This window comes from Falco naumanni, chromosome 14 (assembly GCF_017639655.2).
Source record: "Falco naumanni isolate bFalNau1 chromosome 14, bFalNau1.pat, whole genome shotgun sequence".
Lineage (NCBI taxonomy): Eukaryota > Metazoa > Chordata > Aves > Falconiformes > Falconidae > Falco > Falco naumanni.
This window is the reverse complement of record NC_054067.1, coordinates 1766651-1794572: the sequence shown is the minus strand read 5'-3', so window position 1 is coordinate 1794572 and position 27922 is coordinate 1766651. Positions and strand designations below refer to the sequence as shown.

Below are 27922 nucleotides of genomic sequence, written 5' to 3'. Positions count from 1 at the left end.
GCGGCCGCCGCCGAGCGCTGGGTCTCGTGAGCGCCGCTGGGGGGGGGGCGGGGGGTCCCGGGTGCCGCGGCGGGAGCGAGCGAGACCCCGGCGGCGCGGCGGGCTCACGTGAGGCCGCGGCTTTGAGGCCTACCCCGGAGCGGGGGGCCGCTCGGTGCCGCAGAGCTCCGCCGCCTCCGGAGCGCAGGCCGGCAGGCTCCCCCCGCCGCCGCCCGCGGGCACCGCCGAGCCGGCCCGGGAGGCGCCTACCGCGACTAGAGGTAGCGGGGGGCGGCGGGGCCCGGCGGCGCGGGCCGGGCCGAGCCGGGGGTCGAGGCCACGGCGGGGCCCGGCGGGGTGGGGGCGGCCGCGGGGAGCGGGGCCGGGGGCGGCGGTGGCCGAGGGGGAGCGGGGGCTGGGGGCGGCGGTAGCCGGGGCTGGGCTGCGGGGCGCCCCGCGGGCAGGGCCCGGGACCGGTCGGTGTTCTGCCCGCTCGTGGGCCCGCTGCCCGGCCTGCTGGGGAGCGCTGCTGGCCGGGGGCTCGCAGGGGGCTCCCGGGGGCTTCGGCTGAATTTTGAGCCGCCTGAGGCAGCAGCTCCAAGCGCCTGGCACGGCGGAGGTCCGGGGGCGCCCTGGCCGGGTGGGAGCGCTTCCCCTTTCCCACCGCGCTGCTGGGGTGGGATGCAGGCGCTAGAGCAAAGCCTGTACGTGGGGAAGGCAGAGCAGGCTAAGAATGTGGTCTTCTCTTTGCAGGTGGGTGATGCCAAGCACAGCCATGAAGAAAAAGGTAAGAACTGAAAGGAGAATCCCTTGCAGTTGGGTTTTCATTCCCCATCTGCATTTGCTAATGTCATTACGTGTGTGCATCCTTGCCTCAGCGTGTTCTTCGGCCGTCATGTGCCTCTGAAGGCTCAGTGTCAGCAGACGCATCCTTCACTTAAAGTGCTAGAAACTAAAATTGGAGTTGAGTTTATTGGCTGCATGAGTGGCAGGGCAGGCTTGCCATGGAGCCGTCGTGGTAACCGCTGCATCCGCGTTACTGGTACGTGTTGCAAAATCCTCGGCTCACTGTGTGCCTCCTGCGGTATGAGGGAAGAGGGTACGTCCTGACCCGCTTCATCAGCCCAGGGGGAGACCCTTCCAGTGCATTACAGAAACTTGTCTGGGGAGCCTGTAATTCGCTGAGGGCTCCTGGGAGGCTCAGACTTCACACCTGGGGAAAGAGTAGAGCTTTTCCTGAGAACTTCGGGGGGTGGAGGTGGGTGTATTCCAGCAGTAAGTATACTCACAGCTGTTAAAGCGGCTGTGTAGAGGCCGCACGGCTGCCTTTCCGTGGTGTGCTAGGATTGAGTTTCCTGCCCAGGCCTGAGTGCTGATGTCTGACCCCTCTGAAAGGCCTCCGTAGCCTAAAACTTGGGAATTGGGTTCGCCTGTAGGCTGGCTTGGGCTGTGCTGTTGAGCTGTACTGTGTTTCTGCGTGTGCTTTTTCTGCAGGCGCTATGAAATAAGAGATGTTGATGTTTGCTCCTTCTGCCCTGCCTGTAGCTCAGGGGCAGAAGACAGTGCAGGTTTCTGGGGGTTTTGCTCCAGAAAGGCGGGTAGGCAGCCTGCCTCTCTGAGGAAAAGCCCTTGTTACCAAATCATCGAGACATGTGGTCAGCTTCTCCTTGGAAAGGGTGCTCGCCAGCCTGTGAAACGTTGCAGTCACTCTCGGAAGGATAACTTATGCAAACGGGCTGGTGCGATTCTGCCTCTCCTGTTTTGCCCTGAGATTTTGGCAGCTGTTGCCATGCAGTCGCAGAGCGAGGTTGGGAGGCGAGTGAGTGCCTTCCCTTCCCAGCTCGCGTTTGGCACTGGCGCAGCTGGGCAGGCAGACTTGGGCCGGTTGCGATCTCTATCCTTGATGATAGATTTTTAGAGCTGTTGCCAAAGGCTGAATATGACTTCGTAACTAGAACTTGTTTGACAGCTGTTTTTGTGAGCAAGTCTGCGTTGACTGTCACTGTTGGGGCTTTTCAATTTTATTTTTAGATCAGTGTAGAGTCTTGCCTTGTGTGACTGTCTTCCCTCTTCCTGCCCACCCCCCCCCCCCCCAGTCACCCCCTAGATTTTGACTACCAAAGGTGCTGCCTCTCCTTTGGCCTGGTGATCTGCAGACAGGACTCTGGAGTCAAGTGTCTCCCCTACACAAGAGCCTGGTGCACTTGAAACTGGGCTGTCCCATCTGCTTTTAACTTTTTGCTGGTTTTCTGATACCTGAAATCTGAAATGTAACTTGTATTTCACTTCTGTGTGGGAGCAGAAAACAAGTCACATAAGGGGAAGGAAAAGAGCGTGATTTAGGAGAGAAGTAATAGGTGGAGAATACCAGAGCTGAGTGGGCAAGGGATTGTTTGCAGCCTGATCTTAAAGGCTTGAGGTAAAGCTCCTTTTCTGTCCTGGTACAAGTCTTTTGCTGTTGTCAAAACCATCAAGCCCTCACCTGTGGTGCCAGTGTGTTTGGAAAGCGAGCAGGTGTGAGGGGCTGGGGACAGGGAGGCTGCGGCAGCTTTGGGAGCAGCTCCCACTCTTCCCCGGGTGCTGATAATGAGTCCTCTGCCAGCGTGCGTTGGGAGAAGGGGCTTTGGAGGACAGTGGCTGTGGGCTGGCTGTGCTTTCTGGGGGGTAGGCAGCCGGCTGAGGGAACGGGTGTGTGGTGCCTGGAAGGGCAGAGGTTCCTGAGGGGGCTGGGGTGGCCATAGTTTGAGAATGCAAACAAGAGGGAAGGGTTTCAGTCTGACCACAGTTTGGTGACCATGCATAGCAAGGAGGGAAGCATGTCTGTCTCCTGCTTTCCCGGGCATGGTGCTCTTCTTTGCCTCAGTCTCGTGATGTATTCACGTCTGAATTACATTTGTCCTTTATTTTGGTGGCTGTTTATTCGGCAGTAAGGTGTTAATCCCAAGGGAGCTGTGAAGGACTCTGTGCTCTGTGGCAACTAATCCTTTCCTTTTTTTTTTGTCTTCCTAGGTGCTGCTGATGGGTAAAAGTGGGTCTGGGAAGACCAGCATGAGGTCCATTATCTTTGCAAACTACATCGCCAGGGACACACGGCGCCTGGGTGCCACAAGTAAGACTTCTCTTGTTCAAACCACAAGTTCTCAAGGCTCAAATCGCCTTCATTAAAAGGGTGAGGCTGTTACCTCCAGCAATCCCTGCCTCTCCTCTGCTCTGGGGTAGATGGGTGTCTGCTAATCCTCCCAGGTGCCACACCTCACAGGGAGCTTCACTCCTGAGCTCAGCTGAGGGCATGTAGGAGGCTGAACTGAAAGGGAAGGCAGCACTGGGTTCAGTTTTGCTGCTTTACTGTTGAACTGACATCCTTAATTTTTATTTTGGTCAGGAAGCAGCCTTTGCTGCAGCTACACCTCTTACTGGAGGGCTTTTCAGAGTCTTCTCGTGGTGGTCCTTGTTGGTGAGGCTTTCCTGTTGTTAGCCAGCTGATCGCCAGCGCAGCTGGAGGCGCAGCGATCTTGCTATGCACCTGTAGTTATGGCAGGGTGATGCACTAGGCTCAGTTGGTGTCGTGTACCTTTTTGGGTTTTTTCCCCTCCAAAGCCATGGATCTGAAAAAAAGCAATAAGTGATTCCTCTGAAACTGGGCTGTCAATTGTCAGGTTCTAATGTTCCTCGCTGGGAAGCACCTGTGAGGACTTAATGCCGTTTTTGGTGTACGTTTCCTCTTTGCCATGAACTTGGCCTGTTCATAAAGTTTACATTCTTTGTGTTACTGATTTATTCTTTTAAGGCTTGCTGAAGGCCTTGCAGACTGCACTGGAACTAATACCGTTCTTAAAATATCACAGAGACGAGAGAACATGTTAAAGGGGAACCTCCCACTACGCTTCTCAGGAGAATAGTGTCCTGGGTAGAGAGTAGGAAGGCTTGAGTTATTCTGGGAACTGTCTGTTTCCGTGGCGCCTTCATCTACACATCTGCGTACAAGGGTGTTCTTTAGATGGGATTTTACAAACTGTGGGCTGCATTGCAAAGAATGGCATTTTTGGGTGCCCGAAGAGGTAGCTCTGGTCTGGGAGTGTGGTGCAGTTGGTAAACTCCTGTTGTCTCTTTCCAGTTGATGTGGAGCACTCCCATGTTAGATTTCTAGGAAACCTGGTATTAAACCTCTGGGACTGTGGAGGGTAGGTACTGTTTATTCTTTTGCTTTTGAAACCGTTGGGGGCTGGCTCTGGGGAATAAGGCTGGGATGTAGCAAAACAGAGGTCCTCCTGCCCCAGAGGGATGAGGATGCTGGTGTTGTGTATGAAGGGAATAGAACAGGCTTCATGCGTGCACTGTAAAACTTGTGAGACAACTCTGGAAAGAATGGATTCGCATCTTAGGCTTGTGGGTGGAAGGGGTTGGCACAGTTATACCGTCTCTTGAGTTATCCCCGCATAAAAGGTGCGGTGCATAGGTCTGCCCTTCCCTCACTGCCTGCTTTCTTCTGCTGGCAAAAAGCCTGAGTCCTTCACTTGGACTTTCTCCTCAGGTGGTGGGAGGTGGTGCTGGTTTTGGAATTGTTCATCACCAGCTTGATCCAAAGGGGGTGCATGCTGGGAAGTGGTGCTGAAGGCTGACCCTGATCCTCTGGCTCCTGGAAGCAGCTTTTTGAAGGATGCTCTCCCGCTGGCAGAGCCTCAGCAGAGCTGTCCAACTTGAATCTTCCATCAGCTCTCAAGTTCTCATGCATTGCCTGAGCCACCTTCAGGAAAACTTAAAGGAGATTTAAATCCTGCCGTCTGCACCGATGGTTTTGGTTATGTTTTAGCTTCTTCTGCTGTGGCTTTTCTATTTGCAACTCTCTGAAAGCCAGCCTGGGCCCAGAAGCAGTGTAGCTCTGTTTGCAGCTGGCTGTGACGTGAGGGAAGCTGTGGCTTCTTGTGAGACTGGTGAGCAGATGCTCTTCAGCAGCATCCAGCTCTGCTTGCTTGGAAATGCTTTAGGGAGCCGTGTGTCACGGGGAATATAGCCACCCTGGGGCTTTTGCCTGGACTCCCGTGAGGGGGGGTCTCTAGCTCCAAATGTGAACCTTGCCTGTCTAGCAGGAGGTATTTTACACGTAGCACCTTTCCTGACAATGCTAATCAAGACCTGGTTGCTCTAACAGGGATCTCCTTGCTTTGTCACTCTGCTCCTTCTCAGACAGGACACCTTCATGGAGAACTACTTCACCAGTCAGCGGGACAACATCTTCCGCAACGTGGAAGTCCTCATCTATGTCTTTGATGTAGAGAGCCGTGAACTGGAGAAGGACATGCACTACTACCAGTCATGCTTGGAGGCAATTCTTCAGAACTCTCCTGATGCAAAGATCTTTTGTCTAGTGCACAAGATGGACTTGGTGCAGGAGGATCAGCGGGATTTGGTGAGAACCTGATAGTTGCCATAGAAATGCTTTCAAACAGAACATCTTTTGGCTGTGCTGATGCATTGCGATTTCATACTTCAAATACAGCCCCATCAGCACTGCTCCTAGAAGGGTTTCTCAGATGTTAGGAATTGTCAGAGCCCTCTAAGCTTTTTCTGCCTTTTCTAAACTGTATGTCATCGCTATCTCTTGCATATAATCTATTTGAGAACAGAACTACCTATTTTCAGTGACACCTACTCTAAGCCTTTTCTTTTATAGCGCTGATTCTAGCACTTTCACCAGACGTTGGCTCCAGAAGGGAGGTAGAACTGAAAGAAAACCAGTGACCTTAATCTTGCTGCTCACCATGTGGCTGGCTTTGCAGATGGTGGTGGTGGCAGTTGAAACTTTCCCCGTTAACTAGAACGTGGTTTGTCAGTGGATTCTGTTCTGTCAGTTGGGCCTGCCTGCCCAGAGATCACCTCATAAGCACTCCTCTGCCCCAGAAGGCATCCTGCAGAGCCTGGAGATCAACCTTTAAGAGATGTCTGGAGTTCTGTTCTTTTTGGAGCTCTTGAAAGGTGGCAGGGAGGTTAAAGATGCTGAGTTCCTACCACCTTGGACTGAAAAGCAACTAACTCCTGATACTGAAAGGAAAATGAGCTTTATGGGGTAGACAAGCACATCCCTGGCTGCTTGGCCACTCCCTGGCTTGCAGCATGTTTGGAGACCCCTTTAGGCTGTCTGCTTTTGTCTGAAGTAAGAAGTCTTATTAATTTCTTCTGATTCCTGGTGAGTACGTGCCTGGGCAGCTGCGGAGGAGGCTGTGCGAGGTCCTGTGGCTGAAACCACACCCTGACCTCCCGGCACAGGCAGACTTCTTCCACGTAGCAGGCTGGCTTCAGATCACTCGTGCTGTCTCAGAGTGGTGATCCTTCTCTGCTGGTTCTGGTTCTACCCTCCAGCTCAGTGCAGAAATAGCTCAAGCTGGTTTCGTAGGGTTGACTCAAGGAGCTTTTCCTTACTTCCATCTGCCTTCCCTCCAGGCTGAAGCATGACTCTTAAAATCTGCTTGATGCTGTCCTGATTTGTTTTGGGACTAGTGGACACAAATTCTGGTTTTACACGGTGGGGCAGACTCTAGTGAGGCCCTGAAGCAAGGGGTGGACAGAAGAGGGGCCTTATTTCAGATATGCTTTCGACATGTATCATTGCACACCCATCGAGAGCTGTTTTGATTCTGCTACTCAGAAGAACATGCAAATACTGGGCCAAATCTCCGTCTCAGTAAAATCTTACTGAAGCCTTAGGTATCCCAGGACCCAGATGGTAAGTGCTGGCCTGTGCAGCGTTTCCCGGGGATGGGTTAATGTTCTTCTGTGTTCCTAAAAACAGCTGAGGTGAAGGTGGTCGTTGTGTCTCCCTCTGCAGAGGCATGATGCTGGCTGTCCTGTTGCATTTCTAGCAGTTCTGTCAGAGCCTGACACAAGGCTGTCTGGTCTCTGCTGTTCCCTCTGCTCCCCTTTTTTTGTAACCATAACTTCTAAGGGCAGAGGATGGTGTGAGAAGAGAAGACAAGACTGTACAAGTACATGCCTCAGAGCTCCTCATATTGATGAACCTCGAGTGCTTTCTTCCTGTCCTGTCCTCAGCGATGGAGCTTCTTGCCTGTGACCAGGGAGTTGTCAAAATGTAGGTCCTCGGAGACACTCATGTGTGTCCACTTCCATTCCCACTCCACAATGCCCATAGTTATTTCAGCTTTGAGTCCCAGTCAGATCTATTGCAAGACAGCTGTGGTCTGCAAGTCCCTGCTGCTCCAGTGAAAGGGGTTTCTGCTGGCCTGTCCTGGCCGGCATGCTCTGCTGCTGTCTTTTCTCCGGTGCTGTAGGGACTTGAGATTTGTTTGAAATGCTTGCTGTAAATGCAGCACAGCAACTGCACCAAAGGCAGAAATACTTACACTCAGCTGCTAATCATTTTTTTCCCACCAGATTTTTAAAGAGCGTGAGGAAGACTTGAAGCGCCTTTCCCGTCCCTTGGAATGTGTGTGTTTTAGAACTTCCATCTGGGATGAAACGCTTTACAAGGTTTGTACAGTTTCCTCTCTGTATTTGGCTTCCCCCGTCCCATCTGAACGTAAGAGCACGAGGAGGGAGAGTGGTTAGTTGTTACTCGTTTGTTAGTGACTGGCCCTTTTGGTTCTCCAGCAGCTACTTCTGGAGGTTAGCTGCTGTAAATGGCATCAGAGCATCTGGATTTTAATTAGGGAAAGTAAAACCTCTCCCCATGTTGGAGTCATGGTGTCAGTACGCTAATACTGCTTGAATACTGTGCCTGGGTGCTTTAGAAAGAGCTACTGCATGGGTTTTTTTAGTCATATTTATCCAGCAAGGAATTGTTTCCTGTGTTTCTCTGTAGCACTGTTGCAACATGAGCATTTACCCTTCTGGGAATTTGCTTTTCTTTTGGGAGACGATGGGGTTTCTCTGCTATCAGTCAGTCTTGACTGCAGTGTCGGAGGTCTTCCAGGTGTGGGAGCGGTGAGTGCTATCAGGGCTACGCTGATAGCAAATGATTGGTATAATTGCCAGCGAATGCTAATAAGCAGCAGTGGTAGTGTAGTGGCCGGGTTGCTTGTCGGAAGGTGAGGACCATTTGGGCCTTTCTTCTGACTTCAGTGGGACTTTGGATGGCAGATTTCACCATCCTGGCAAATCCATCCAATGCTGTTGCAAATTCCTCTGCCTTCAGTGTTTGCTGTGTTTGGCTGAGGCTGACATGGTACCATATGCCAGACATCGCTCTTCACACAGCACATACCCACCTGCCTCTAGAAATCAGCCTTCCAAAGCATGCCCTGTCTTCCTGCAGGTGTCCCTGATGGTCATCAGTTACGCTGGTGACTTTGTTTGAGTGGCTGATGCACCTGGGCTGTTCTAGACAGCCCTGCCGGAGCTCCTCAGAGCTTATACCCATGGCTTAGGCTTTTGACTTTGCACTTGGCCAGTGGGGTGGCAGAAGTGTTTAGGGTCTATCAGTTACTTGGTGAATAGGGGAGACAAGTATCCACCCCGACTCCTGGGGGGAAGCGCGTGGGCAGGCACTGACACAAACCTGGGGCGGTAGGTAGGCAGCGAGGTGAAGCTGAGCTTAGAGGACCTGAGTCTGAACGAGGACAGATGCCCATTACAGCATCCCCAACCCCGCCTGGGCCCGATTCATTGGGTTGGAGTAGAGCATTCTGTTTGGGTCAGTGGTGAGCTGCCAGGTATCCATCTTCGTGTCAACCTTACTCAAGATTAAAAAAAAAACTCTGAAAACCTGAGCGGGTTTATCTGGAAGCAGCAGGTAGAAGCACTGCCAGCTTAAAATTAGGATGGTTTAAGTCTTTTTAGTAGTATCGTAGGTTCTCTGGGAGTGATGTGGAGAAGAACTTGCCCTAGCGAAGAGTTTGCTCAGGTCTGGGGTGCCCCTTGTAGTCTCTGCCGTAGTGGAGATACCTGGACATGGAGGTGGGAGAAGCTTCTCAGTCTCACCTAGGCTAGCGGCACCCAGAACTGCAAATAATCAGTTTTTGAGCACTCTGCTTAACGAGGGTGAGGCAGAGAAGTGCTAACGCAGCCTTTATGTTGTGTCTTTCTTTACTGACAGGCCTGGTCCAGTATAGTCTATCAGCTGATCCCCAACGTCCAGCAGCTGGAAATGAACCTGAGGAACTTTGCTCAGATCATCGAGGCAGATGAAGTGCTTCTGTTTGAGAGAGCCACTTTCCTGGTGAATACAGCAGTGCTGCCCCTCGGGTTCCTCTGCCCAGCCTAGGACGGAGTTCCCTGGGTGGAAAGTGCTGTTGTGGCAGGAGCCCAAAGAGAGGTGCCAGATGGCGGAACGCATTGATCCAGGCCTTGTGATACTGAGCGGAGTTGACGTGACTCCGTGGATCACAGGGACCTTCCCAAAATTTCCACTTCTAGCAGTTGAGCTGAGGGCTTGATCAGTATTTGCCTCTTCCAAGCTATGAGAGGGTTTCATATCCCCATTCTGTTGTCAGCTGTGGGACTTTTCTGAGAATTCCTTTCTACCCTGGGCAAGAACCTTCTGTAGCTTGAAATAAGTCTTTTCAGTTCCTCCTGGCCTAGCATTTTATCTGGGCCTGATTTCTTTTTTCTTCTGTTTTGTTATTTTTTATTTTTGGTCTGATGCTCTACAAACCCAGAGTATGGATAGAGGATCACAAGCGGTTGGTTTGTGATGGCTTTCGAAGTTACCGGCTGCACGGTAGCTGTGCTCCGATCTGTTGTCTCTGCAGGATAAAATGTTTTGGTTAAACCCACCGTTGCTGCTTGTCCATTTGTACTCTTGGTTTCTGGATTGGTCTCTTCAGACTTTGCGCCATAACTCTTGAAGGAAGTTTGGGTTTTATATGTTTTTTTGAGTGTTTTCCTTGATGGCTAGATGTCTGACTTGGAAATGATGGAGGGAATGTGGAAAAGGAGCTGTTAGCTTTTCTCATTTCTTAAACTATCAGAAGTAAACGCACGCCTTTTCTGGCAAGTTCTGCTTTTTGACCTTTTGTAGATAATAAATGGTTCCACCGTGGTGGTATGTAATTTTGTTATAAGAACTTTTTTTACTGAAAAAGAGTAATCTTTGCTACAAAAATTCTGTGCTTATTTTTTAGTGTAATGGTAACTTCTCTTTAAAAGACTCTTTCTTCTCACTTTTTTTTTGTGTATTTAAACTTCCCCCAGGACTTCTTTCTCCTGAAGTGAAATCTTGCTCTGAGATTGTATTCAAATCACAGTAAGAGAAAAACCGATCTGGAAAGTTAAGGAACAAACTTGCATACAATGAAGGCTTTGGTACGAACGCAGTCCTTGAATCTGGCTAAACCTGTACTTGTATGAATAATCAGTCAGGTTTAAAAAGTCGAAAGTACATGATCATTTTAAGGTGCTTGAGGTGAGGGGGGGGAGGAAACCAACCAGAAAGCTTAGGTCTTACACATCTGTTAAATGTGATTGTGTAGGTAGAAAAGTAAGATTTAACATCCTTGGACCAGGGCGTCTGACACTTCCAGTAGCAGTCCGTGTAATGGTTCTTAAGAGCTTGAAGCACACAGCGTAAGGTTTTAAAAATACTCCTTTTTGGTTTGCTGTGGGAACGAAGATGATGTAACTGTTTGGTTGTGTGCCATTCCCCTGATGCAGTAAGTAAAGGCAGTTCTCGGCCCGTTAGCTGATTTGGCTGAGGAGAGGAGGTCTATAGGCTACCAGCCTTGTGAAAACGGTCAGGGAGAGAGAGCTGCGGGTCACGCTGCCAGGATTCCAAAAAACCTTTTGATCCTCTGAATATTGGCAGCCAGGCACTGAGGTCTGTGCTGCTGATGGATCGCTACGTGGGAGGAAGAGGAGGGGAGCCCATCTGAATGCAGGCAGCTTAGCACTTCTTGGTCTGACTCAGTGAACTGACGGGGAGAGAACTCATAGGAACCGGCTGCCTTTGTTCTGCTTGTCTTGGGGAGGAACAGCGCGCCGGGCTTTGAGAGCGGTGCTTGTGCAGCCCACCTGTTGCAGAACGGGAAGCTGCCCTGGTTCGGTCCTTGAGAACCTGCGGCACAATAGACTTAGGAAGGAAAAGCTATTCCAGCCTTTGTCAAGTGTGTGTTTCCCCTACCTGCAGTGATGGTCTTGCATTTTTTTCCTCTCTGTGCACTTTCTTTTTTGAAATCAAGATTTAAATTGCTGCTATGTTGGGAGTATTCACACCTCAGATGGACAATAGCATCTCTTGCATATCTTAACATACTTGCATCTGCCCTTGTGGAAGGCTCTCTGGTAATTGTATAACTGAGTCTTGCTTTATCATGAAAGCACCACAAGTATTGTTGCAAATAGTTTCCAAGTTCAGTCGGCAAAACGCAAAAGGAATCTGTCCTTGCTACCCGTTCCCCATAGCTGCTGTCGAGGCTGAGAAACCTGTGCTGAAACAAATAACCAGCTTGTACTGTCCTTCTGCCTTCCAGGTCATTTCTCACTATCAATGCAAAGAACAGCGGGATGTCCACAGATTTGAGAAAATCAGCAACATTATTAAACAATTCAAGCTGAGTTGCAGGTGAGATGATTTAATCATTAGGTGGGGAAGATACCTCAGCAGGCACTTCAGCTTCATCCAGAAGCACAAAGACTCCCCAAATTCCTGCTAGTTCTCTGACTCCTCAGCAAGCAGAGATGCTGTACTCTAAATTGCACCACGCTTAAACACAACTGAATTAATAGTTACCTTTTGTAACTTCCTCCTTTGCTGATGGTGGAAGGAGGCTTGTTTTGAAACAACCGTTTTCTCCTGGGCAAGGTAGGAGAGCTTCAGGATGAAACTGATAAATTAGTGAGAGTCAAAGTCCTGCTGTCAGGTGGAGAGCTTTGATTCAGACCCTGTACTGCGGTGCTGGTTTGGGAGCAAGAGGCTTGCAGGCGCTGTTTGTCGTTATTTTGAATGGAAAAGCGGAAAGCTTGCTTGGGAGCAGCTCAGCTTTTGAACATCCTCCAGGTTCCGCAGTCTGTTGGTAATATCTGCAAGTGTTTGGAGCCTGGGTAGGATGGAGAGCTGGCGGGGTGGTTTATGGACCTGTCTCCAGATGTTTCAGTTTTATACTTATTTCTGCTGGTTATCCACAGTGTTCACCTGCCTTTCTAAATGGCTGAGCTGTGGCATCCGTGGGGGCAGTGACGTTGACTGCTTGGGTATAGCAGACTCCACAGGGTTGTCTCTTGAATTGCCTTCACCATTCAGTGCACAAATCGTTTTATATTTTAGCCTAAAGCTAAAGACTTTTTTCTTTAAAAAAAAAAAAACCCAAACAAACAAAAAAACCACAACCAACCAAACTTGTAGTTGTACCTGGTGTTGCTTGCCAAGTGAGGACTCAAACACTTCTTTGTTACCATCAGCTCAAATAATGGGATGTTGGCTGGGTAGGCACAAAAGCTGTTAGAGCAATGTTCCAGTAACCTTGTTTTTTTCCTTTTGTTTTTTTTTGTTTTTTTTTTTTCTCTCCTCTTAGTAAGCTGGCAGCTTCTTTCCAGAGTATGGAGGTCAGGAACTCTAACTTTGCTGCTTTCATTGACATCTTTACATCAAATACATATGTGATGGTGGTCATGTCAGACCCTTCAATACGTAAGTTGACGCCAAGATAAGCTGCTGGCCTGCTTTTGTTTGCAGGGACAAAAAGCCAAATGAGTCTAGTTTAAACGATTTTTCTTTTGAAAAATGACAGACGCCAGGGAAAGCAATGAAACTGATTGTAAATAGAGAGAGGGATCTACTGTCCTGCGGGTTTGCCCTGTCTGAGCAGAGGGTGGGGGAAGGTGGTTAGAAAGTGCCTGGCTTTGTGGTGGGCCAGAGCCGTGTGCCTTTGGCAGCCGAGCTGTTCGCTGCTGTCGGGTGGAGGATCGTGGCAGTGGTGGGGAACCACTGAAACAGATGTGACCCGACTTCGTGGGTCATGTCTAACAACCTATTTTGGGCTGTTCTGAGCTGGCAGCCCCAGTGATTTTTCGGAGAGGAAGCAGAAGACGGATCACATTTGGGTTTCTGCTCTTGCTGCCTGAACTGTTTTGGTGGGCGAGGACTCTAATTATAGCAGCATCTATTTATCTTAAAGAAGAAACTGCAGCCGGCAGTGCCAGCCCTTACAGGCGCAGCGTGACCATTTAACTGTTTACACAGCTCCACTTGAAACCACTTCTGTTAGGATTTGAGGTGCTCAAGATGCTGGCCAGGACAGCCTTGGGGCTTGCGGTGCGGATGCTTCCGTCCTCCTCAGAGGTTTTACTGAATTAGGGAAAACCCGTGTAAGCCCTGAGCTGGCAGCCGCTGCGATACAGTGCCTGAGGTGCCGTGAACGGGCAGCGCGGTGGCTGGGGCAGCCGGCCCTGGGAGCGAGCCGCTCGAGCGCGGTGTGCTCCCACTCCCTGGGTGTTGCGCCAGGATCAGCCAGCGGCCCTGACCTTCCAGCACTCGGTTCTGTGCAGCCAGGGAGCCGCAGGGTGGCCATAAGCATGCTGACAGGACATCGCTTTTAGGCGGCACTGAACTTCTGAGGACTCGGTTACTCCCATCCCTTTTAACTTTTTTTTTTTCTTTTATCTCCCCTGTTCCTTTCCCGTCCCAGCTTCTGCAGCTACGCTGATCAACATCCGCAATGCCAGAAAACACTTTGAGAAGCTGGAGAGAGTGGATGGACCAAAGCACAGCCTGCTTATGCGCTGAACGTTGGCCAAGGCACGTGGCCTTTGGGGGGAGAAAAAATGAATTGGAACTACTTATTTTTAGGAGAATCTAACAATGTCGATGTCTTTGTTGGGCTTTGAAATGAGTGTGCTGCTTTATTTTTTCTCCTTTTAACGTTGGACACTAGTCACTCCGAGGATGGCTGGATACACTGCGGACCTTCAAAAGAGACTTCCCTGGCGTACGTGGGGTTGGGAAGAAGTAAGGACAGGTGATGTGCACGTGGTCTCATACTCCTGGTTGTCATAGTGGCACATGGCAGAGCCATTTTTTGGATGTTTTTGCTCCCGGGTGATCATACAAGTCACAGGAATGGAATATTTACTGTTTTATTGGTTGGTTGCTAGAATATGTTTATAAATTTCTCCTTGTCTTCAGTCATGAAAATAAATTTTTTGCTACCAGGGATTTCAGACCCTAGAGGTTTGGAAAGTGGGGGTTTCTCTCTTCTAAAACCTAGGGCAGCTTTGGCAAGCAGGCATGTAATAGCTGCGTTTCTCCTTTCGCGTTATTTGGGGGAGTGTTGCTGGAGGCCATCCCAGAGCTTCGTTTAAGAGGATTCCCCGACACGTGGAGGTAAAATTCACTCAGCGGATGAAGCAGCCAGGCTGGCCTTGGCCTTTTTACACTTGCCAAAGCAATGGAAAGGCCACGGTAAATAACAGGGGGCCAAGGATCTGAACTGACCAAGCAGCGATACAGTCCTGGTGTGCCTGGTCTTGGTCCTGGTGAGCCGGGGGGGGCCGGTGCGGGCACGGGGCAGCCCTGGAGCGCGGTGGTGGTGTGTGGTGTGTGCATGAGCTGTAGTAGCTACGTTTGCGACGAGCCAGTTGGGCAGTGTTTGGCACCAATGTTAACTTGACATTACTGTCTATTTTTTAATGAATTTTTTGTGTGCATTTCCATTAAACGTAGGAACAACAAAAGCACTGTGAGTTAGGGGGATCTCTGGCGTGCTGGGTGGGAGCTGATTCTTGTCAGCATCCCTTTCTTTTTTTTTTCTTTTTCCTGCTGCATCGAATTACTATATAAAAAAGGGTGTGGTGACTGAGCCTGGCTCTCCACTTTGTATTCTCAAAATCATGCCTCCCCCTGTGTCTGTGCCCACACACGCGCTGCGGGGCAGTGACAGGGTGTTATGTAGAGCGGGCGGCTGAAGGGCGCTTCTGGGCTGGGGAGCTGAGGGGGGCTCCGCGCAGAACCTCCCATCGATTCTCGGTCCTTACGGCCTTGCAGCGCCCGCTCGGCAGTGCCCTGTCAGCCTGGGTGTGATTTCAGTGAGAATCAAGTCAGCGTCCCTGTAGGAGAGGAACTTAACTGAGATTCCAGTTAATTCCGGTGCCTGAGCTGCTGGAGAGCTTGGGAACGGGCTGGGGGCGCGGCAGCGGGGGTCCGTTTGTCTTTGGTGCTTGCAGGCATGGAATTCTATGCAGGGCCTGGAGCGGGAGCAGCAAACCTCGCCTGCTGACGCCTTTGCCTGACGCCGGGGTGGAGCAGGCTGCGTGACCAGCTGCTGCGCCCGGCCGCTGCCGCGTGGCTCGGGCACAGTCAGTCCCTGCCTTTCCTTCGGTCACTGGAGGAGCCTCACGGTCTGCACCCAAACCCGGCCTGCGGAGCAAGAGGATGAGTCGCTGCCGATCGCGAATGTTGCCTCCGAGGGATGGCTGGGATGGGCTCTGCTTGCAGGAGAGGCAGTCGTGGCTCCAGGCTTACGGCCCGGGTTCCAGCGCAGGGCAAAGCACTGGCTGCTGCGGGCAGGCGTTCGCGGCAGGCAGCGGTTCCCAGAGCCGGGAAAGGACAGCGGGAAGTGCTGCCCTATTCCCATGGTTACAAGGAGTTGCCACTGGGTTTCCTCAAGGGGTAAACAGTGTGTGGAAGTGATAAGGTGAAGGGGGGAAGCGTGGGCCGGGGGAGCAGATAACAGCGCTATGAAGGCGCTGTGGCCTGGCAGCTGCGGGCGAGCCCACGCCAGCATGCAGGCGCCTTGGCCTGCCGCGGCCTCCCCGTGGCCAGCAGTGCGGTGGTGGCTGCAGTTCTGCCGTTCACTCTCACTGCTGCGATCTGTTTTCCTACAGCACACGGTGTTTTGGGGGCTCTCTTGAAATCCACATTTCCCTTCTGCTCTCTGGCAGAGATGGTGCTAGTGCTGCTCTGCGCGTGCTGGTGAGCAACACCCGCAGCGTGGACACAGACACACAGGTGGGTTGGTCTGAGGACGCTGTCCTGCCTCTTTGGGCAGCCCCTGTTGTATTTTGTCTGCCTCTCCCACCACCAAACCCCAGGGCTTTTTTCAGACCGCAGGGTCGGTCGCTGCCAGCAGAGGCTGGTGCTGAGCAGCGCTGGGCAGGGCCCTCCAGCAAGCAGCCACGCTCCCTGGGCATCGCCCAGCCGCAAGGTTTGGTGCATCGGGCTCCAGCACCCTCACCCAAACTTCTGGAAGATTCTTCCCCCTTACTCTGGCAGCTCTTGCTATATAAAACAAAGGTCGGTGCCTGCTCCAGACGTTGTTCTTACAAACGGGCTGGCGCACGGGTCTGGCCCCAGAAAGCCAAACTGCACAGTCTTGATGAAGCTGCAGAGCTCCATCCTCGAGGACTCAACTGTGAAACCAGTAGAACCTTCCCGCTGCCTGGCATTAAGGTGCTGAATAACCTCCCCTGCTCGGCCCTGTTCCTGTGCACAGGCTGCCCTTCTTCTGGGAGCTGCTGTGCGCCCTGGGGGCAGGTCCCCCGCCCGGGGAGGTGGGCTGGTCTGGGGGTGCCGCTGTGCGCTCAGTCGGTGGTTGGCACAGAGCTACGTTGGCCAGGCCCCATCTCCATCAGCCCGGCGGGGGGAGGCGGCTCAGGGACTGGCCTAACTGGGGCTTGAGCATCCCCGGGGTGGGCGTTCCTATCCAAGGGCTCTACTCCATTGTGTGATCATCCTCATGATTTTGAAATTATTAGTAAAAATATGTGTATTGGAGCTTGCCGTGGTGCAACTTGAACTGTCGCTGTTTGTTCTGTCACCATCCATCTCCGGCGCTTCCCTGTCCCCGCGGCAAGTGCTTGGGGGCAGCAGCCGAGCTACCCAGTTCCCTCTGCCTCTCCCTGTGCCTGCTGGATGCTCCAGCATCTCCACGCGCATTTCCCTCGTACTAGGGAGCCCCAGACGACACAAGGTCCTGCTGTGGTCTCCAAAAAGCTGGAGAGCGTGGAACAGTCCCCTCTTCTATAACCATGGGGACTTCCTGGCGCCCATCACAACCCTCTGAGTCCGACAGTTCAATATTCCACCTCAGCATCCACCTTTCCGTGCATTGCTCCTGAAGGCTGAGTCGGTGTTTGCGGTTGCTCAAGTGTTTGGTGCATCGAGGACAAAGTGGCCTGGGGTTGGCTGGGCTGGGAGGGGCCGAGACCCCCACGAGGGACGTGGTTAATCGAGCAAGCAGCGGGCTCTGGCGCTGTGCCCGAGGGGCTCCACTCCTGGGGGTGCACCATCCCCCTGCCCGGTGACGACGGTTTGCACAAACGGCTCGGTGTGCTCGGCGCTGGCGGGCAGGTGCCGTGTGTGTGGTCAAGGGGCTGGCAGTTAACGGTGGCGGCGGAGGTGCGGCGCTGCGCTGGTCTTGTTCAACACATTTTTATTTGCCTCGGGGCGGTGGGCCAGCAGCCGCATGCCCCCATTTCGGGGGTCCTTGCATTTATACACACACACACACACACCCTGCTCCAAGGGTGGGCAAGTGCAGCGCGTGCCACTTGTGTCATCGGGCAGCTGTTCCGCTCCGGAGATGTCAGGGTGCTGGTGGCCCTTGGCACTGGCAGCGTGTCCATCATCCATCGTCATGTCCATGATCTATCGCTCGTTCGGGCTCGTTCTGCTGCTCCCCCTCAGCCAGCCCCCTGCCCTGCTGCGGGTGGGCTGCGTCCCTCAGCCCCAGCCCCATGGCTGGACCCGCCACCCTCGGGGCTTTACCGGGCGGTGGGTGGGAGCATGGGTGGGCCCTTCCCAGGGGGGCTGCCCCCCCCTTTCCCCCCCCAGCCCCCTCACCCCAGCAGGGCCCTTCCTGGGGGTCTGTCCCCCCTTTCCCGCTCCTCTGCCCCAGCAGGGCTGAGCGCTTTGGCTCTTCTCGAGGCAAATAAATGACTTTTTGGCTCCGCCGCTCTCCGTGGGTGCAGCACAACCCCAAGTCCTTTTGCTGCTTTCGGGGGGGAGAGGGGGCTGCGGGGGGAGGGGTAGCTCGGGGAATCCATGGGGAATCCCCAGCCCTTCTCCCCTCCAGCACCAGCCTGCGGACAGAGCAGTGGCACCGGTGCTGTGGGACCCCCCGGCACTGGTGCTCAGAGTCCCACCCCCCCCAGCTCCCCCAGCCCTGTGTTTTGGGGTTTCGGGGGGGGGGGGGAGCGGAAGTGACCCCTTTTTCCTCCCCCTTTTTTGGGGTGGTGACTCAGCATGTCACCTTCAAGGTGGGGCTTGCAGCGTGTCCTTCAGCCTGGGGATGTCGGGGTAGGGGTCCCTCTGGGCTCCATGCCCAAAAAGCTCTTTCAGTCCCCAAAAGTGTCATAGCTCTGGGGTACGGCCAAGGGGGGGCCTATGGAGGTGAGGGGGGGTCCTCAGCTCAGCAAGGTGCCCCCCTCCCATCTTTCCTAGGGGGGCAGAATTGCGGGATGTCACCAGGGGTCCCTGCCCTTGCCCCCCCGCGTGACACAGGGCAGCTTCTCCCCAGGCCGGGTCCCCGCTGGGGTGGCCCCGTCCAGCCCCTTGAGTCACACTGACACGAGTGGGGAGCGGTGGCTGTCTCCAGCGTGTCCTACAGGGGGGCTGCGACCGCCGCCCCCTGCGCCGGTGGGTGGGTTGACTGGGGGGATCACAGCAGGGCAGGGGTGGGACCCACGGGGGCACCCCTAGGCTGGGATCCCTGGGCATGGAGGAGGGGGTGGCCCAGTTGAGGGTCTGGGGGCTCTGGTGTGACCTCTTGCAGGCGGGGGGGGGGCGGGGAGGGGCAGCCCCCACGGGAGGTCTGGCCCTGCCACATGTTCCCACGGGAGTGACACATCCCACCCCCCCGAAATCCCCACCCGGCAGCTGGGGCTGGGGGCTCCCCAAGACACCCAAGAAGGAGCCAGGGCTGGGGAACCCCCAGACCCCCCTCACACCTGCCATCCCCCTGAGCCCCTCGGAGAGACGCTACCGGGGTCCTGACTCCCCCGGGACCCAGCCTGCCCCCCAAGCCAGCCCGGTGCCCCCCTAGCTGGGGTGGGGGGCTCCAGGCAGCCCAGACTTTTTTTGGGGGGGGGGCTGTATGTGGGTGGCAGGGCTTTGTGGGCATGACTGCAGGCAGGGTCGCAGGCAGCCCCGCCCCTTCCCCCCCGTGGGAATCTCCCCCTGGGACACCCATGGGTGCTCAGCCACGGGTCTGGGGGTGCTCCATGCCCCTGTGGGGGGTGGGGGGTGCAGGGGGATACTTCTGCGTGGGGGCGGATGCACGGCCCCCGCTGGGGAGGGTGTCTCTGCCCCTCCCAACCATCGCTGACATGAGTTGGCCAGGCCTCAGCCCCTCCAGCAACGTGCCGCCCCCGCCCCGATTTGAGGGGGTGGGGGTGTGTCAGGTGGGGGAGCCCCCCTCCCCAAAGCCTGTATCTGTTTCCATGGCAACGCCGGATGCGCGGGGAGCCGCCCATTGGCTGCTGGTGATGTCACCGCAGGGCGGGGCACCCCTTAATTATTTAATTTTTTTGGGGGTGGGGGGTGGGGTGGGGTAGGTGTGCCCCCACCCAAAACTGGGTGGGGGAGGGGAGCTCCGCCCCGCGCGGCCCCGCCCCTCCCCGCCCGTGGGGCCCCACCCGCCCCACCCGGCACCGCCCCGGGGCAGCGGCGTCGGCGGCGGGGATGCACTCGGAGGCGCGGGGGAACGTGAGTGTCGGGCCCGGCCGGGGGGAACCGGGCTGGGGAGCGCGGCCGGTGCCACCCCCGGGGCTTCTTAAAGGGGCAGCGCCCGCGGGTGGCAGCGGACCTGCGGGGGGGGCATTTGGGTACAGCGGGGCCTGGCGGGGGGTTGGGGAGGGGGGAGGGAAGGGCGGGGGGGGGGGGCGGGAACCGCCCCTCCCGCCCTTCCCCCCCCCCCCCCCCCCCCCCGCCGGGCTCCGCGTGGCCCCCCCAAACCGTGGCCGCTTCCGGGGAGGGCGCCCCCGCGCGCTTCGGAGGTCACGGCGGGGGGGGGGGTGGGGGTGTGTGTGTGTGCGACCGAGGGGCGACGTCGCGGCGCGCCCCGCCCCGCCCTTCCCTCCCTCCCCCCCCTCCCACGCCCTTTGCTCTTAAAGGGCCAGCGCCTCCTCGTTCGGGCGGCCCCCCCTGCCCTGCGCTGCTCGCGTGGGGTTGAGGGCAGCGATGGGGCCGGCAGGGCCCCCCCGCGCTGGGGGGTGGGGGCCCCGGAGCAGATGGCGTTGGCGGGACTCGGTGCCCTTCCCTCCCCCCGCACCCCACCCCCGCTGCCCGCCCCTGCCTGCGCCGCTGCCCGCGCTATAAAAAGACGGTTTCGAGGTGACCCGGCCGTGTCCCCGCTGCCCCAGCGCCGCCCGCACCGGGGTGCAGCTGCCGCCCCCTGCCTGCACCCAGGACCCTGCCTGTACTCTGCCTGCACCCAGGATCCCTGCCTGCCCCCAGGCCCCCTGCCTGCCCCCTGCCCACCCCCAGGCCGGGCAGGCGGGAGCAGACCCGTTCGCATGTTGCCCCCTGCTCTGCCCCAGTGGGTGTGTATGGGGCATGTGGGGTGTGTAGGGGGGGACGGGACACGTGTATGGGGACACACGCACGACCTTGGCTTTGGGGATTCACCCCGCACCCCCAAACTGTGGGGTGTGGGGGTGCTCCTCGGGGACCCCCCCGGGCTGCCCCATGCCCCTGGGGGACCCTGCCGTGGGGCGGGGCTATATATGATATTTATATTTTCTTGGAGGGGTGTCCCCAAAAATCCATTCACCCGGAGGCCCCCCCAGCCGTGGGAAGCGGGGCGGAGCCGCCCCCCGGGGGACCCCCCCGCTGGGTCCCTGCCCCCCCCCCCGCCCCCCCCCAGCATCCCGGGCGGCTGCCAGAGGGTGGAGCGGGGAGGAAATTCCTCGGGGGGGTGTGACGGCGACGGGGTGTGCCCCCCCACGCCCACGGGTGGGGGACACGGACTGGGGTGGGGGTGGGTGGGCACAGGGACCAGGCAGGGAGGGACGGAAGGCATTTTCTCCCCCTTCCCCCCCCCCCCCCCTCTTCAAAGGTCATCCCATAGTTTGGGGTTGCCCCACATCCCTCAGGTACTTGATGGCAAAAAAGGGGGGTGTCGCTATTTATTGCCGGGGGGATGCACAGCAGCTCCCCGACGTGGGGCTTTGCAGGGGCCGCATGGGGTGTGTGTTCCCTGCCCCCCACCCACCCGCCTGGGTGGGTTTCGGGTGTGCTGGGGCTGAGAATGGGGGAGTTCAGCTCACTGATGAAATCCTGGGTTGGGCAAGGGCTCCCGGGGGGGGGACAGCAAGGCCCCCTGCCCACCTGGCTGCCATATCCCTCACTCCCCAGCCCCGTGGAGCTTTGGGGTGCAAGCCCCCCTGCCCCCCCAAATGGGCTGGGGAGGGTTCCTGGGGAGGCAGGTCGCCCCTTTGTGCCCCACACCCCAAAAGGGCCTGGTTGTGGGGACCCCCCTGGGCGTGAGGACGTGGGGTGGGTCTGGGGGGACTCCAGGGGGTGTGATGGGGTTGGGGTCCCCTGGCGGGGGCAGTTGCATGGCTGGCTGGGGGGGTACCTGGATGTGGGTGTGTTTGGGGGGTGTGTGTGTTTTGGGGATGCTGTTGCTGTGTGAGTGGGTTTGTTGAGGGGTGCCTCTGGCTGAGAGTGGGCGTGTTTGGGGGTGTCTCTGCTTGGGGGGGTGTTTTGGGGGGTCCTGGTGATGCCTGAGTGTGTGTGTGGGAGTTTGGAGGTCTCTGGCTTTGTGGGGGGTATTATGGGGGGGTCTTGGTCGGCAGTGGGGGTTCGTGGGGGGCTGGCTAAGTGTGTATGGGGGGCTCCCCAGCTGGATACGTGTGTACCGGGTGAGTGTCTGTGGCTTGGGGGGGTCCCTGGCGGTGGCTGGGCGTGTCGGGGGGTCCCTGGTGTGGGGCTGTGTTGGTTTTGGGGAGGGGTCACTGGCTGGGTTTTAGCGCCCCCCCACCCCCCCATTTGCGCGTGTGCCTCCGCACGGGTGTGCCGCGCGGGTGTGTGCGCTGGGTGTGCCCCGGGGCGGGGCCGGCCGTGTGCCCGTGCGCGTGTCCGTGGGGCGCGTGGGCCCGTCTCGGGGGAAGGGCAGTGGGCACAGGCAGGTACGTGCCGGGGGTCCCGGGGGGGGGGGAGGGGAGGGGCGAGGGGTGCCCGCGCTGGGGGGATGCCGTGCTGCTGGGGGGATGGGGGGGTCCCCCGCGCGGCGCTTGCCTGCTGCTTGCCCCACGCGTGCCCGCGTCCCGGGGGTCCCCGGCGAGGGGCTGTGTGGGGGTCCCTGTTGCGGGGGGCAGTTCCGCGCGTGTTGGGGTACCGCGTGTGCGCAGCGCTCCGGGGGGGGGGGGGTGTCGCGGGTGGGGCTCTGCCCCGGTGCCTCCCGCGAGGGCCGGGCCCCTTTAAGGAGCTCCACCCCGGGACGAGCCAGGGTGGAGCCCGGGGCCGTTCACACCTCTCGCTCGGCCCGGCCCGGCCCGGCGCGGCGCGGCCGGCGGAGCGCGGCGGGGAGCATGATCCTGCCCGCGGAGGGGATGAGCGCGCCGCACCCGCGGAGGAGCCCCCCGTGGGTGAGTCACCCGTCGCCTCTTCCCACCCCCCCCTCCTCACCGCGGGTTACGCGCAGCGCTGCCCCGGCCCCTTTAAGGCGCGGGGGAGGGGAGCGTGGCGGGGCCCGCCGCCGCCCCGCAGGGACCCCGCCTTCCGCGCCCCGCCCACCCCCGCCGCGCCCCGCCCACCCCGCCCCGCCCGCGGGGAAGCGGAGGGCGGGGCCGGGCGGCGGCACAAAGGCGCGCGGGGGGCGGGCGCTGCCCTTCCCGCCTTCGGCCGCCTCCCGCCTGAGGGGCCGGGGGCTGGAGGGGCCGGGGGCTGGAGGGGCCGGGGCAGCCGCCCGCCCGTGGCCGCCTGCCGCGGCCCCCCCCGGTCAGCAGCCCTGCCCCGGGCGCCCGCTGGCCAGGGGAGGGCCGGGCAGGCCCCTCCGCCGCCCTGTGCCTCAGTTTCCTCGTCTCCTCACGGGCCGCGGGTCTCTCACAGGGCCAAGGGAAGGCGACGCCCGCCATGAGCTCGTCGGCGCTGCTGGCTGAGGGCCCCCTCGACCCGCCGGTGCTGCTGGCAGACATCAAGACGGAGCCCCCCGAGGAGCTGCTGGCCAGCGACTGTGGCCAGCCCCAAGCCGAGCCCGTCGATCTTTCCCTCAACAAGTCCAAGGCGACGGCGGCCTCGGCCCCCCCCGCCGCCGCCCCCCGTGGCCGTGCAGTCCTCCCCGTTGCTGGTGGCTCCCCCCCTCCCCGCTCCCGCCACCGTCTCCATCTCGCCCTCCGGCCTCAGCTCCACCTCGGCCATCCCGGCTGTCCTCTCACCCGGCTCCATCCTGGCCTCCACGCAGGGCAGCGGCGGGCAGCAGATCCTCCACGTCATCCACACCATCCCCTCCGTCAACCTGCCCAGCAAGATGGGCAACCTCCAGACCATCCCCGTGGTGGTTCAGTCCCTCCCCGTCGTCTACACTACCATGCCCACCGATGGTGTCACTGCCATTACTGTGCCCCTCATCGGGGGGGACGGAAAGAATGCTGGATCTGGTAAGGGTGCGTGGAGGGAGGAACCCTGATGTTTTGGGGGTGGTTTTCCCACCTCATGGAGCGGCACCCCTGAAGGGGATTTGATTTCTCCACCCTGGGGTGTCCCCCCACCCACCGACTGCCTCCCCACATATGCCACATTCATCAAAGCACTTCCCCCACCCCCACCCCAGGCCTTCAGCCCCCAGCCTGTGCCCCCCAGGGGACATGGGGAGGGCAGGGAACGCTCTGGGCATGGTGCTGCCTGCCTGCCACCCAACCCGCTGCTGGCAGCCTGCCTGCCCTTCCCACGGGCTGCCAGCGGCTCTGATTTCAGTTCAGCTGCCCCTCCCAGGCCCCTCCAGCCCCTTCCCCAGGATGTTCCCAGCTTCCTACCCTACCCGGGGTGGGGGTCCTGGACCTCCCTTCGTCCAGGCAGCAGCAGGCAACTGAAAGGGCTGTCCCCGATGCCTGTGCCCCAGGACGGGGGGCTTTTCATCTCCCTAACCTGATCTTACTGGGTTTTGGGGGGGGGGGACAGAATTTGGGGTGCTGCAAGACCCAGGGGGGGTTGCCCTTCTGGTGCAGGGGTGAGGTTTTTTTGCAGGTGTGTGTCTGTTCTCTGCTCACAAGCCTCACCTTCTTCCTCCTTGTTTCTCAATAGCTTTTCTTTCCCGCCCTCCACCAGTGAAAATTGACCCGGGCTCCATGTACCCCATGGACATGAACAGTGACAGTGAGGACAGTGCCTCTGAGAGTGGCCCAGCGCCTTTCCAGGACCTCCAGAGAGAGTAAGTCTCCCTGTATGTCCCCCAGCCTTGGCCACCTGTGTCCCCAGGTGCCCCGTGGTGTCCATGGGTGTGGGGACCGTGCCCTCCATCCCTTGCTTCTCCTGGCAGGCCGGCAGCACGGGGGCAGCGAGCTGATTCCCCCGACCTCAAGAAACGGCGTATCCACCAGTGCGACTTCGAGGGCTGCAATAAGGTCTACACCAAAAGCTCCCACCTCAAAGCTCACCGGCGGATACACACGGGTAGGGGCCAGTGCCATGCGCCCCCCTGCCTGGGAGGGTCAGGATCAGTGCCCCCAGCTCCTGCTGGGCTGGAGGCACGCAGGGATGGGTCTGGAGGGGTGATGGTAGCCTGTCCATGGGCTTGGGGGTGATGATAGTCTGTCCCTGGGCTCGGGGTGGCCCTTTGGGGGTGCCAGCACCCTGTGTCAGGGCTGGGGGCACTTCAGGGGCTCGGGCAGGCTTTATGGGGGTGCTGGCACCCTCTGCCTGAAACTAGGGACTCCCTTTGGGGGCTCAGAGTACTGGCACCTTGTGTCAGGGCTTAGGGGTGCTCTTAGAGGATGCTGGCACCCTATGCCAGGGTTCGGGGTGACCCCCTTAGGGGCCTTTGGGGGCACTTGGGCTCTGTGCTGGTACCCAAGGCCATGCCCTTAGGACCCTCCTGCCCCCCAGCCTCATTATGGGGCACTCCCTCGGGTGGCTCTCCCCCTCCTCAGCACCCCCTCAGTGCCCTGTGGTCCCTCTGCTTGGGAGGAGGGCTCCTGGTGGCCCCATCGTGTGCCTGGGACCCCAGGCTCCGCCGTGGGGTGCCACCGCGGCAGGCCCCGGGGAGGACAGTGGGGTGCTGCCACTACACTCACACCCTGCCCGTGGCAGGGTGTCACAGGGGGTGGGCAACCCTCTGCCACCCATGCATGGGGGTGCTGTAATGAACCTCGCGGGGTGCCCCTTGCTGTCCCGCGAGGGGTGGCCTGGCGATGCTGCAGGTCGGGGGTGTGTGCACACCCCAATATACCATCTCGGGTCTGGCTGGTGACGCGGGCGCGGCGCTGTGTTATGCCTTACAGCAACGCTCGTGCACCCGGTGGCGCCAACGGACCGCGCTGGGTGAGCGCCGAGGTGGGTGCGGGCAAGTGCAGGGATGCTGAGGGGGTTGCTTGGCCGTGGTGACCCCGCTGTCACCAAAAAACTGCCTTTTTTTTTCCTCCCCCTGCCCTGTAAGGCATGTGGCAGTAATTTTTGCAGAGCTGACCCCTCTCTGCTCCCCCTGCGCAGGCGAGAAGCCCTACAAATGCACTTGGGAAGGCTGCACCTGGAAGTTCGCCCGCTCCGACGAGCTGACCCGGCACTTCCGCAAGCACACGGGCATCAAGCCCTTCCGCTGCTCGGACTGCGACCGCAGCTTCTCCCGCTCTGACCACCTGGCCCTTCACCGCCGGCGGCACGTCATGATGTGAAGGGGCTGACGTCCCTGTGGCGCCTGGCTGCAATGGGAAGGACAGCGGTGGAAAATGGGGGGGCAGCATCCCCCTCCACTTCTCCGTGTGCGGTGAAGGGACTGTGGGAGCGGAGAAGCTGAGCTCTGCCTGATGGCAAGCGAACTGTGGCTGCTCCAGGAGCCTCACCGGCACAAGATGTAAAAAGATAGTTTCTGGACTTCTCTCTTGCTCCCATTTCTTCCTTTTCCTGGGCTTTTCCTCCCCACTTGATGTCCAGAGGCTCCTTCTCCATTCCTCACCCAGGATTCACCCAGTAGCTGCCTCCAGACCTGCGTGTTGGCCTCTTCAGCCTCTTGCCTATCTCCACCTCGTGTGATCACTGTCCCTGGCTCCCCTCCCAGCCCTCGTGGCAAAATCCAGGAGCCGTGGCAAGGACAGAGGCTGGGGGGGGGGGGGCTCTGCCATTGCCCCCGTGCAATAGCTGTCGGGCTCTCCTCTCCAGAAAGCCACTGCCTCTCCATCTCCAGCCACTGCGTGTCCCTGTCGCAGCAGGAGAAGGGACCCTGGCACATCACCTCTCTGCATCACTGGGCAAGTGCTGGGCTTTGCAGGAGGTGCCAGGGGCACGCAGGAGGGCCAGGAGGAAAAGAAAGAGCAAGAAAGAGCAGAAAAAACCCAGCAGCAACCCACAAACAAGATGACCACCATCAAAAAAAAAAAAAAAAAAAAAAAGGGAAACTTTGCGGAACGTGGAACTGTGATTTTATGAAGTTTAAAGAGGGGGTAGGATGGGGTGGGGAGGGCTGGGGCTGCCAGCTCTCGGGTTTTTTTGAAGACTATGGGACAGTGGAACCATTTCTAAGTTAAAAAGGCAGACTGTGGCCACATGCTTTTCTTTTTAATTGTAATTATTATTTTGGTGGGGTGCCCCCCACCCAGCCAAAGCCCCCTCCCCATTGCTGTGGGGGCTTCCCCACTCTCCTGGGAGGGTGGCAGGATTTGGGGTTGGAGCCTTAGGGCTGTTGGGTGATGGGAGGACTGTGACACTGACAGCACCACCACCCCCAACCAGTACCTGTGGGTGGAGGGGAGCTTCCCTTTGGCTTGGGGGATGTTGGGCTGCTTGGAGACAGGCAGACTGGTGCAGGGAGGGCCTGGTGCGGGGGTGGGGGGCAGAGATCTGTGGCCCTTGAAAATTACTCTGGCAGATGCTTGGGAAGCTGCTTTTCCTCTCTGCTTTCCATCTGCTGGCCAAGGTGTTCCATGGGACAGAGCTTGTCCCTGGTCCTGCGGTGGCCCCTGGCCCTCCTGGGTCTGGGCACAGCTGGAGGGAGAGTCCAGCTGGTGGCCAGGCACACTGGTGTCCCTGCTCAATATCTTTTATCAGTGATCTGGGCGAGGAGACTGAGCCGAGGGCCCCCTGCACGTGGTGCCACCTGGCTGGGGGGCAGGGGCTGCCGGGGCACTGGGCTGAGGGGCGATGGCCGAGGCTGGTGATGTGAGGCTCAGCACTGCTCCATGCCCAGGGGGACACCAGCCCCAGGCAGCTGGGGGCAGGGGGCTGGGAACTGCCCGGCGGGAAAGGGCCTGGGGGGGCGGCTGGATGTGACCCGCAGGGTGCCCAGGTGGCCAAGGCCAGCAGCACCCTGGCTGGTAGCCAAAACAGCGTGGCCAGCAGGAGCAGGGCAGTGACCATCCCTTGGTGCTGGTGCGGCCGCCCCTCGAGCCCTGGGGGCAGGTTTGGGCCCCGCAGGGCAGGGGGGGCACTGGGGGGCTGGAGCGTGTCCGGCACCGGGCAGGGGCTGGGGTGGGGGCTGGAGCACAAGTCCTGTGGGGAGCGGCTGGGGGAGCTGGGGGGGTTCAGCCTGGAGAAAAGGAGGCTCAGGGGGGACCTTCTCACTCCCTACAGCTGCCTGACAGGGGGGTGCAGCGAGGTGGGGGTCGGTCTCCCAAGGAACAAGCGACAGGACAAGAGCAAATGGCCTCAAGTTGCAGCAGGGCAGGTTTCTGTTGGATATTGGGAAAAATGTCTTCACCGACAGGGCTGCCCGGCACCGCGACAGGCTGCCCAGGGAAGTGGTGGTCACCATCCCTGGGGGTGTTTAAAGAACGCGTAGATGTGGCGCTTGGGGACAAGGGTTGGTGGTGGGCTTGGCAGTGCTGGGTAACGGCTGGGCTTGATGATCTCAAAGGTCTTTTCCTACCAAAGTGATTCCGTGATTTTTGCAAGATCTGTGTGTGTCCCCCCGTT

At 58.1% G+C, this 27922-nt stretch overlaps 2 protein-coding genes across 4 annotated transcripts; both read left to right on the top strand.

The window, feature by feature from the left end:
* The first annotated feature begins 16 nt into the window (after positions 1-16).
* LOC121097470 (ras-related GTP-binding protein A) lies at positions 17-14077 on the top strand. 3 transcript variants are annotated; one of them, XM_040614507.1, is made up of 11 exons: positions 20-260; positions 733-766; positions 2989-3088; positions 4094-4160; positions 5164-5386; positions 7366-7461; positions 9026-9148; positions 11397-11488; positions 12438-12553; positions 13551-13660; positions 13797-14077. In XM_040614507.1, exons 2-10 carry the CDS (start codon positions 740-742, stop codon positions 13646-13648), a joined length of 942 nt encoding a protein of 313 aa, XP_040470441.1. In that variant the 5' UTR covers positions 20-260; positions 733-739; the 3' UTR covers positions 13649-13660; positions 13797-14077. The 3 variants fall into 3 exon arrangements, with proteins under 3 accessions (XP_040470442.1, XP_040470441.1, XP_040470440.1); XM_040614506.1 differs by having other exon boundaries at positions 21-260; positions 13551-14077; XM_040614508.1 differs by lacking the exon at positions 9026-9148 and having other exon boundaries at positions 17-260; positions 13551-14077.
* Positions 14078-22238: 8161 nt separating this feature from the next.
* On the top strand, positions 22239-26558 carry LOC121097438 (Krueppel-like factor 8). The gene is given in 6 exon segments (XM_040614452.1): positions 22239-22449; positions 22913-23110; positions 23112-23460; positions 24104-24230; positions 24339-24472; positions 25508-26558. Coding segments are annotated over 6 exon segments (1047 nt in total). The 5' UTR covers positions 22239-22392; the 3' UTR covers positions 25690-26558.
* Positions 26559-27922: the final 1364 nt, after the last annotated feature.